Source organism: Drosophila willistoni, unplaced genomic scaffold, assembly GCF_018902025.1.
Source record: "Drosophila willistoni isolate 14030-0811.24 unplaced genomic scaffold, UCI_dwil_1.1 Seg143.1, whole genome shotgun sequence".
NCBI classification, from domain to species: domain Eukaryota; kingdom Metazoa; phylum Arthropoda; class Insecta; order Diptera; family Drosophilidae; genus Drosophila; species Drosophila willistoni.
Genome location: NW_025814102.1, coordinates 165,607 through 177,299, shown reverse-complemented (window position 1 = coordinate 177,299; position 11,693 = coordinate 165,607). Strand labels below are relative to the sequence as shown.

The window sequence follows — 11,693 nt, the reverse complement described above, 5'->3', positions numbered from 1 at the left end:
TGTCGGGACTAAATTCGATCGCGCCAAAGTTTGAATACCATTATTTATTTCGTTAATCTTTACTTATTGCCGTCAAAGTGGAAAACGTTTGCGAAAGAATGGCCTACAGTCTTAGCATAGCAAAAAACGAAGTTGTTGATCAAAGTCACTGTTTACCACCGATTGTTCCTATGGAAGCTATATGATATAGTCACCCGATGTTGATCAGATTTGGCACAGTAATTAACAGATCTATAAAACTGACAAATGTTTAATTAACAAGCAACCTCGTCAAAAATATCGATATGGAATGGGAGCTATATGATATAGTCACCCGATCTTGATCAAATTCAGCAAAGTCATTAATAGTTATGTTAAACAGAGAAATATGAATTTTTATGTCAATTGCGTAAAAAGTAACGAAGTTATTGACAAAGTCACTGTTTTCCACCTATCGTGCCTATAGGAGCTATATGATATAGTCACCTGATCTTGTTCAAATTTGGCACTGTCGTTTATAGGTGTAATAAACTCGATAATAACTCAGAAAATAACGAAGTTATTAAGAAAAGTCACTGTTCGTGACTTTGCCGTTTGTATGGGAGTTATATGATATAGTGGTCCGATCTGGCTGAATCCGAGATATACAACCTGTGCAGTATATACAAGCCTACAAGTAAAACTCTGCAACTCTGTTTCTCTTACAGTCTAGGAGGAGTTCGCGTTGATCCGGGCGGATGGACATGGCTATGTAAACTCGTCCCGTCGTGCTGATCAAGAATATATATATTTTATATGGACGGAGATGCTTCCTCCTATGCGTTGCACACTTCTGATCAAAATTAATATACCTGTTTTGCAAGGGTATACAAATCGAAAAATATACTGTTGTGTTCAATTGAAAATAAAAGTAGGGCTTGTGTTGCTACTGTCATTTTTTTTTTCAATACCCCAGACCCGTTTCGGATTCATTTTAGTAGCAATGCTGAAAATGATATAAAATAAAATTACAAAGTAAAAAAAAATATCCTGGTATGTGAGAAGAATAGATGGAGGGAATTTAAAGGATTTGACTTTCTTTCTTTTCTAGGACAATGCTAGAACTTTTCTATTTCAAAATATAAATTCTATAAAATAAAACTATATCATATAATCGAAAAATTCAAATTCAATCATAAAAAAATATAGTTTGAAGTGGTTGCATCTGTCCATGATGACTTTCGCACTCTCTGCATCCATCCAAATCTCAACCTGATGATGTTCTCATCGGCCACAGATGGTAAATTTTTTCGGCTCATGACTGCCCATTGGCGCTCCAGGAGCTTAAAAATGCGCTGCAAACTACACTTGAGATTTGGCCACGCAACTCTGTCCGCGGTTAGGTGGCTGAATTTGATCATATGGCTCTATAGAACATGTTTTTTGCCACTCAATCCATAGTGTCCTTATTGGGTGCTGCGACGAAGAGCCGTCCACTGTACCCCGTCACCAGGGCCGCAGAGAGAAAATCAGGGCCCGGGGGTTCGGGTTCCCTACTTCCCTTCAAATAAGTCCGCTATTTTCGACTATGATGTATCGCGGGCCCTTCTGAAAACTGCGGGCCCGGGGGAAACCCACCCGTTTCTTTTAATACCACGTTTGCAATCAACTGTGAATGGCTGCAAGCATTCGCTACTAGATCCTGTCATTTTTATTCCTGCCCAACGCAGCAACTTCTGAGATCTAACTCGGCCAACGTTACATCTGAAGCAGAAATCTTCAATGTCCCCGGCTGAATTTTGAGCAGACTTTCAAGCTCTATCTTAAGCTCATATATGGCAGCAGAGATCGGCAGCTTCATAACCACAAAACATCGCCAAGTTACAAGACTCAGATGAGGTGCTTTGCAAACTCTCCTAGCTTGATCCAGAGGAGAGCTTAATACCAGAGGACTGGCTACCGTCGGACGACTGTAATTCAATTCGTCAGCAGAGTTGCACCTTCAAAACCAACTGAGAAGGAACTTTGGTCCCACAACTTGATAAGGAACGGTAGTTACTGTAATTCTGGCGTGTAACCTGAAGAGATCCTGTTTGAATTTTAATTCTATTGCAGTTAATGTATATTTTATATGGTCGGAGATGCTTCCTTCTATGCGTTGCACATTTCTGATCAAAATTAATATTTCCTTTTTGTATCAGTAGCAGCAGCTCATTCTCCAGTGATATTAAAAACGAAAAGGACAATAGAAAGAGGTTTGGACAAAGGCTCTACAAAATCAGCTCGTTAAAATAAAGAAAGAACTGGAAGAATATATTCTTTTTGAGAATGGTGTGGCGATTTTCCAAGGCAACTGTCTTTTTGGAGGCAATTAGGGCTGCAGAAATTCTGAATTACATTTGTCTATTTATATTTTGATGAAGCTCTTATGAGCTTAACGAACAGCATATCTCGTTAAAATAATGCTGAGCGAAATTGTTTTCATACGCCAATTTATGATATATTTAGTTTTAATTAAAACCCAGAGGGCCGGGGCTAACTTCGACCGAGTCAAAGTTTGTATACCCTTGCAACTTTTTTGGTAACTCTTTCCTTACCTATAGCCATCAAAGTGGAAAAACGTTTTATTTAAAAAGGTTTTTATCTAATGTTTGCGAAAGAACGGCCTACAATCTTAGCATAGGAAAAAACTAAGATATTGATCAAAGTCACTGTTTTCGACCGATCGTTCCCATGGGAGCTATATGATATAGTCACCCGAACTTGATCAAATTTGGCATAGATTAATCTATATAGATCACTTTGATGGCTATAGGTAAGGAAAGAGTTACCAAAAAAGTTGCAAGGGTATTCAAACTATGACGCGGTCGAAGTTAGCCCCGACCCTCTGGTTTTCTGTTCTTCTTTCGGTTAAAGCATCTGGATATAATGACGTAAAATCGGCGTTCACTTGAGCGTCATTGTAACCGGATTCTACTGTACTAGACTAGTGCTTTGCTATATATTTCAAGAAATAACAAAACAAATGATGTAACTTTATTAATGAATTCTTTGTTTTTATATCGATTCATATTAGTTATTGCCTTACGTGATGAGTATACAACAAATTACACATTTTTTCCGTAAGAGTTATGAGCGCTTAAGACTAAACAAAAAAAATTGTGTATAATAATTGCGAACGCTAAAAGGACTACAGTCTGCTGCTCTCAGCGCCATTATGACGCACTGGGGCACTTTGTTGTTGTTGTGACTTGTCGAAACCATTGCTGGACATTTGCAGATGCTGGGGCAGGTGCGAGGGACGACCATTGTTCGAGTGGGGCGGTAGAGTCTCATCAACAGTGAACACGGAGTTATCATGTCCGTGCATGTGGCGAGCATTTAGAACGTTATCCGGATGGCTTTTCTGTGTATTTTCTTCGGGAGCTTCAGTGGGTTTGCCTTCAAGCAGGAACATGGTGATGAAGAACAGAATGGAACCTAAGAGAGACAGGCGGTTAGTTATCTGCGGATTGGTAGAAAAGAAGTAATATACTTACTGATGCCATAGAAGCCGGCATAGAAGATCATGAGTGAACTACGATAACCCAATGATTTGGCCACTGGATCGACCAAAATGGGCAAGTTGCCGCCGATATTGTTCATCACAAATAGGAAAACTCCAATTGTTGAGGATCGCACACGTAGTGGGACAATTTCGACAACAATGGCAAAAACAATACCAAACCACATTTCGGCAAAGAAGTAGCTCAATCCCAATGTGATCATTGCCCACAGGGGGTCAAAGTATACCGAACCGAAGGCGGGTAACGTCGATATCAGCTGACTGAGGGCCAAGACAAAAGCTCTTGATCTGATGCCCATTTTGGCAACAATCTTATCAGACACAATGCCACCGACTACAACACCCACACTACCAATACCAATAGTGACGGCGAACAGCCACCAACCCAAATCCACATCGGGGAAGTAGCTATTATAGTAGAGATCGGCATTATAGGCGAATGTCATGCCTCCACAGTGACGTATCGAAGCTGCGATCATCAGCATAATCATGGCTGGGTTTTTGATCACCTGCCACAGGCTAATGGGCTTTCCACTTGCCGTCGTTTGACGATCACCCTCACCAATGGCCTTGCGTTCCGGCTCCCTCAAAGTGGTTCCTGTCAATGCGGCCACAATTACCGTTAGAATGCCAGCACCCAAATAGCAAACACGCCAGCCCAAATTCCAGAAATTCAATTTGGTAATGTAACGTCCGACGGGAAAGGCGATTCCGTATCCACCGTAAATGCCCCAATTGAAAATAGCCATTACCAAAGCGCGTTTGTCCTCCGGGAATATGTCAGACATAATGCCAGTGGCCAGAGGATTGCAGCCCGATTCGCCGGCCGCCATTACCATCCGAAGCAAAACCAATTGCCAATATTCCTTCACGGTGCCCTGCAAGATAATCGCAATGCCAAAGATCACCGTGCAAACGGTTAGCATTTTCACACGATTATATTTATCGGCCGCAAAGCCCATGAACACGCCGGCAATGGTAAAGATCAATATGAATGTGGGACCAGCCAATATCTGATAGTCGATGCCCAGGCCATTGTAGTTCCATTCACAGTAGGTGGTCCCATTCAATTCCAGGGCTTGGCAACTGCTCTCATTCCTCACCGCCGAACACTGAGTGGTTAGCTGATCCCGTGTAAACATACTTGTATTCTGTTGGCACGAAATATCTCCATAGTCCAGTTCCATGGCCGTCTGTTTTGAGGTAACGCCAATCAGATAATGTCCCAATTCACCCAGAATATAGCCAATGGTGAGTATGGCCAGCACATAGGTGCTATAAAAGCCGCTCAGCTTCTCCAGTATGGGTATCATAGTGGACTGGAAAATAAGACCAAAAAGAAATCACAACCATCAATATCAGCAATATTGGAACAATAACATTCAGATAACCAGTAAAAACGAAAACGATCTGCTTGTGGTTTCGAAAATTAAACTATGTACGAGTATCAGTTCTACATTCAACTGCATGCAATCAATCAAAGATGTGCCCCCACGTGGTTAACAAGCGAAACAATTATATTCAATTCTGAGGCGAGACATAATGACAAATAATCTGCGAGAATTTCTTAATTAATGGCTCGTATTTGCCTCTCGTGTATCGCATCGTATCGCAACCAACACGAACACCTGCATAATGAAATGACCAAAAAGTTCTGCTCTCTTATCGTGACTAAAATAATAATAAAGCTATAATGGTCATTCGTTTGTTTTCTGATCACAGGAATACTCATGCAGTTAGGACCATTAACAACAAAAAATTGCTTCCATAAATTTCTACATACTATATGTCCAATTATTTTAAACTTATTGATACAGAACATGGTTCTAATTAAGTCTCAATGAAGTTTTATAAAAGCTTATCTTATATTTGTATTAAACGATCTTTGACATGATTAGAGCATGTTTGAAATTTAGATAAACTCGACTTATTATATCAAATGTACTTAATGCAAAAGATAAATGGGCAAATCGTTTGTCGATCGGCTTAAAGAGAATGGCAATGCCATAGAGCGGAAATCACCTTTAAACTACTTTGGTTCTGATATTTTAAATACATGTGTTTGCTGTATGTATCTCTTTTTCCCCCCCACCCAAAAAAAAAAAAAGGAAAAGACAAAAATCGCCATTAAGCCAACTATGTACAGACATTATAATAATCATTGTCTTGACTAACTGACAGGCCAGTGAACCAGCTATAGCCTCGCACATACACTCACACACATATAGAATTTCCCTTAATCAATCAAGTTAATTTATTTTTGCTGTTTCTGCCTATGTCTTTACACTTTGCTGGATTTTTATTTTTATTTTTTTGGTATCTTTGGCTTTTTGGGTTTACTCTCGTCAAGGTCAGGCTTTTTTTTCTTTCTGACTTTAACATTTACTGACATGTTATTTGCCTTTGTCCAAAGTAGAATTCAGATATTCTATTCTTTGCAAGAATGCGGATGCCGTCAGTTTAATGTTCATAAATATATTTTTTTGGAATTAAATAATACAAAATGTTTTTATTTTATTTATTGTTTTTCTTTTTGAAATTTTTACAATGAATTTGTTTTTGATTTCCGAGTTTCGTTTCGATAGACAAATGCAATTTTCATAATAATGGACTAATACTATTATTCTCTAAAAAAAGACCATCTTGACCTTGATTTTTATGAAGCCAAATCGAAATCTACATCAACATTTGGTTTGCCATTGTGTCAATGTGTGACACGTGTCGTATACGCAATGCCAGATGAGTGCTTAGATCGGTAGCAGCTTATGCAGATTTGCCACTGGTCGTCGATATGAAGTGACATTTAACGGGGCATTATGTCAGATTATGTCGGAATCAAATTATCTAAAATAACCCTGGCATTGAGTATAAGTATTTTGTTATAGATAAGTCCAAGTGTGAAGATGAAACAATTGCTTTTTATTACTTTTGATTTCAAATATAGAAATCTCTGTAAGTTTGGCATGGAGTCCAGCCAACGTGAGATCTTAATTAGCAATTTCACTATAGAGTTATTTTTTTGACTGTCTACCTGGTAAGGTATGCGTATGCACCATAAATATTTCATTAAGTTTGAACTTTATATACATACATATGTATCCGGTATATAAACCTCGCACTTTGGCAATCTAAAAACAATCATGTGACAAATCTGCAATCTTTTTTATTTAGCACTATTAAAAATACTAAACCCGACATACTAAATATTGCACTAAAACTAAAGTTGGGTCAATGTGGTCAATTCGATGAACTAGATCACTCATTCACTTGGTCAGTTGTTCACTGACTGACTTGTTGAGCACTAACAACAGGAAATAGCTGGTTACTTATACTATGGTTGATTTTTTTAGATTTTTCTTTGACAATTTTGTGAACTGAACGCTTTCTAGTTGAAAATCTAAGAGACAAGTAGATCCAAGCCTTTTTATGTGGATATAGTCGAAGTTCTTATGGCAAGTTCAAAACTCTCAAAGTAAGAAAAAGAAAAGAATCAACTGAACAAATGAGTACAGAAACTAAAGATTAAATGAGTGAGTGAGTCAAAAACAAATAAAATGTTCACTCAATAAAGGTAGTATCTAACTCATAACCGATCCATTACTAATTAAAACCAATAACTTTGGTCTATGTCTTAATAATATTATTCTCTTTCTACATAGATGAACAGTTAACACGCGATCTTTTAATTAGGCCTAGACATTTAGTTAAATGGCTGCTAATTGTTAAGCATTTTAATGGCTGAGACATCTGTTTAATTTGTTAAATTTATGAAACATTTATGCATAGTTTTTATTAAACAAAAAAAAAAGAGACAAATTATATGAAATAACGCCACCTGGGAGACTCCAATACTATGTGTGTCGGCTTCTGTAAGTCTCACAATCAGCACTTGGCATTGTGTGTCTATTTGCATCTTGATGGCGGTGTCATATTGCCAGTTTCCCCCACCCACCCCCTTTCAACACCCAGCCAATTGATATAATTGCAGCTTTTGAGTTAGCAATGGCTAAGTAGCCACGTTAGCCTTGACTGCGGTTACAACGGCTAAAGTCGAGGCAAAATTGAAATGGCGGGGACAAGTCCAGCCAGTGAATTAATCAATACCAAAAAAGTATTACTAATACGCTTGACAACAACACGAAGAGGATCGTTTGAGATATCAAACCAAATAAATATCTAAACACTAGAAATGTTTATGTACCTACTACTCCAATCTCAGGGCACACCCATACTTAATCGCATTCTCGTAGTTTGTGGGCAAGATCATAATGCGGTCAGCCAAGCGTTTCTCAAGTGAATGCAACAACAACAACAACAACAACAACAACAAAACCAACGGCTAGGCTAAGTTGTCACGAATTTGCATTCTAAATCCATTTTTGAAGAGAGTATTAAAATATGTGTTAGCTACCAAAATGTTATGGCAATGAATTCAACTTGGCTCGACAATTAAATTCAAAACTATAACTATTTGTGTAAGTTTTATTGATTTTTGACTTAATGTATTATAATCATATTAAGGTCTATTGTTTAAACAACAAAAAAAAAAACATTATTTAACGGCTCAATGATTTCAATAAGGCAAAGTACTAACACGAACACAAAGTGCATATACTAAATATAAAAAAGTATAACTATATGAATGTTTGTAGGTACATATGGATACATCCATCCAGCAGGTACACCTGAGACCTTGCCGAAGAAAGCGAAAGCTCAAGACACATAAAGTTAGAGGAAAACCTAAATCATGTCACGCACTGGTCCGGTTGACAACCATTGCGATTGCGCGACTACATCAACTGACATTGAACTAGTAAATGCGATCTTATATCACGATCTTAGACATATGCATTTGTATGTATGTATGTATGTGTGTGTATAAAGATAAATATCAACATATTGACGGATGTAATGCAAGGCCAGTTATGTCACAAAATTAATTTAAGGCACACTGACTATGCCTTGAAATGATTAATGTTCGGACATTTATTCTTTTCAACCCACAAGTTGGGAATATAATATAATCCAGCGGGAAATTTTTGTTCTGTCATCAAAAATGGTTTTGCCAATTGTGAGTAAGTTAATCTATAAGGGGCCACACGGGCATCTGGTCATCTGGGCCATCAAACATTCAATTTGAATTTGAAATGCAAAATCCAGTCATTCAGAAAGTCGTGGCCACGTGTCGGTATCGATCAATTGCCCGACTTCAAATGGCTTATACCATAGACATAGAGACGTAGATGTAGACGTTTTGCATAAATTAAAAGGTATAACTATTTACCCACTAAACGAAACAAAACAAGACAAGACCGCAAAATCCAAGCGACTATAGAAAAAGTTGCCTATCATCATTAATATGTCTCGTCTCGTCTCGTCTCATCTCATTTCGTCTCGTCTCGCCCCTATGCGGTTGAGATTCTAAAAAAAAACTTGACCGGGTGTATAACCCGAATTACAGGTAATTACGTCAACAATAGCGAATGCAAATCAAGTTGACTGCGCTCGTTTCGATGCGCTATCAATAGAACAATTTGAAGATATCATACAAAATAGTATAAGCTTGGTCAATCAGTAGTTCAATAACTTCCAAGAATGACTTAGAAAAAATTCCATGTCACTTCATTATGTATTTGCCCTGTGATACAATATCAATATGTAATACCCTTTCTCTTTCAATTATCATGTAATTACTCAAGTTTAAGTACTGCCATCACTTTATAAATTACTCATAAATATCAAAAGATCTCTTTCTCTCTCTCTCTCTCGTCTATATGATGATATATATATATGTATGACCAGATATCTTAAACACTAATTAACAACGCATAATTAGAGTGAACGTGGTCGAGCTGGATAATTACCAGATGCAGGTGGTTGCTGTCTCAACTGAGATAGGAAATTACCGAATCAATTTTAAATAGTAATGATCTTTAAATAAGAATTAACTGGAAGGATGAATAAGTACTTTTGCAGGAATAAAGTGTTAATATGTATGAGTGACATTCACTTCTCTTACATAGTCATATTATTACATATTTAGTTAAGTATTCCTACATAGATATGTACCTAGCTATATTACCTATTCTATAAATTAATCAGAATGGAATTTTTCGATTGAATGTCTCTCAAGTTTGACTTTTGCAATTGCTAATGAATTTTTAGTTTTCCATAATAATATGTATTAGAATACAATCCAGGGAGACAGAGACGATCTTCGTGACTACGAAAACTATATATTCCAAGCAGATGGGGTTGGGTGGGGAGGGGGAATAACAACAGGTGGCTGGCAACTTTGTTGCCAACGTCAAAAGTAACGCCCACCTGCAGAGATATTTGATTTGTATATACCTTGAACCCCTAAGGAAATGATCGGGTATATTGAGTTTATTAAACTGAATTGTTTCCCTATGGACATTACGATTATCTTAGTAGCTAATGAATATCTAGGGCATCTACTTATATCGAATACAGAGATAATCCTCTATAGTGTCTATAATCAAAAAGGTGTTTTTCCTTTGAATCTCTTTTAATTAAACTTGTTTACAGGGTACCCTTGATATTGGCATCTCGATTTTTATTTCATTTTGTTACTTATTTATTTTATGTGAGAACTCGTTAAAGTTGTTGTCTAAATACGAAAATTAATCTTTAATTAAATGTTGCTTGCAAATTCGTTTACGATAATGCATAATTTATATAACACATGTTTTTGGGATTTTTTTTTTCTTTGCGACAAATATTTGAAATCTTAAACCCATGACTCGTTACGTTTTCTAACTTGTTTTTTTATCTGTAAATTTTAAATGGTTTATTTCTCACTTAATGTGACTTGTCCAGAGTTAGTACAAGGGTGGAAACAGTTCGAGACTACGCATGTTTTTTTTTTAACGTTTCTGTGATTCATTTATTATTCATAAGGAAACAATAATTGGTTTTCTCACATCTTCATCGTTTTTTTTTTGGGCTTTTCCCTCATATGATGTGTTCTTATCATGAGCCATGAATATATCTATATACATATAGATACATATATAGGTATGTATCATTTTCTGCCTGATTAGATATAATGTGCACCTCAAGCATCTGCTCTATCTTTGTCTTTGTCGACCTCTCGGTCTCTCTTTTCGTTTTCCTGCCCTGACTTGATTTATAACTAATTTGTTGACAAAATTTGTTTTGCAAACCCTAAACATTGTGTAAATATTGAAAATAGTCAGTTTAAAAGGTTTGGCAAATTGAAGTTTCACTTTTTTTTACTATTGATATTTACGAAAAGTGTAAACAAATATCTATTTATGTATTTATCAATTACAATATCTTATGTATATGGCAAATTACTAATATATTATACTTTTTAACTATTGTTAGAATCTACAGCTGGCCACTAGAAAGTAGCTACTACTTTTATAGTTTGTTAAGTTAACTTTAAATGTTTGTTTTATTTGTATATAAATGAAAAATAAAATATTAATGATATTTTTTAATGTGCTTCTCTTTTTGTAAAAATTTTAATAACTTAATGATCGCTTTAATAAGAAAAACTGTAAACTACTTTTTTAATTCAAATTTAAATCCACTTCAAAGACTTGCTTAACGAAGAAATGTATATCCTTTTGCAGTGAAACTTGAAAATTATTTAATAAAGATCCTTATAACGTCTATATATATAGTATTAGTGGTTTTTTATTTGATATGATTACACTTCACTTACAATGTAAACTCGAACAATTTACACACTGACACTGACAGAATTTGTATATTGATTCCCTTGAATCAATTTGGATATATTTGTGTTGTTGTTTTTTATCTTTTGTTTTTTTTTCTGCTTCCTTAATTGACTATTCCCACTCTTGGGATGTCAATATTGTAGTTCGTGCACAAGTTTCAATTAGCCAATGTCAATTATATATACACATTCAGATCAGATAACGACACAACGATCTTCGATGACAACAAGACGAAGACGAAAGAAAAAAAAACACGATATACTTAGAATAAGAAATCAAACTTTTTAGGTTTCTTTGAGTTCTTTTCTATTGTGTTGGTTGGGCCAACACAATTACCACCAACCGGCTGGGTTTTGCAAACAGAACTGAAACACGGCTCCATCCAACATGGTCTTAAAAAGGAAACCGAACGCCAAAACAACGCCACAAACAATAAGAAA

The 11,693-nt window shown here is 36.3% G+C and overlaps 1 protein-coding gene across 2 annotated transcripts; it reads right to left on the bottom strand.

Annotated features, from left to right (window-relative positions):
• Window positions 1-2,989: 2,989 nt before the first annotated feature.
• On the bottom strand, window positions 2,990-11,609 carry LOC6644803 (putative metabolite transport protein HI_1104). 2 transcript variants are annotated; one of them, XM_002067180.4, is made up of 3 exons: window positions 11,238-11,609; window positions 3,498-4,842; window positions 2,990-3,438 (listed from the first exon to the last, which is right to left on the bottom strand). In XM_002067180.4, exons 2-3 carry the CDS (start codon window positions 4,834-4,836, stop codon window positions 3,149-3,151), a joined length of 1,629 nt encoding a protein of 542 aa, XP_002067216.1. In that variant the 5' UTR covers window positions 4,837-4,842; window positions 11,238-11,609; the 3' UTR covers window positions 2,990-3,148. The 2 variants fall into 2 exon arrangements, with proteins under 2 accessions (XP_002067216.1, XP_046868382.1); XM_047012426.1 differs by lacking the exon at window positions 11,238-11,609 and having other exon boundaries at window positions 3,498-4,852.
• Window positions 11,610-11,693: the final 84 nt, after the last annotated feature.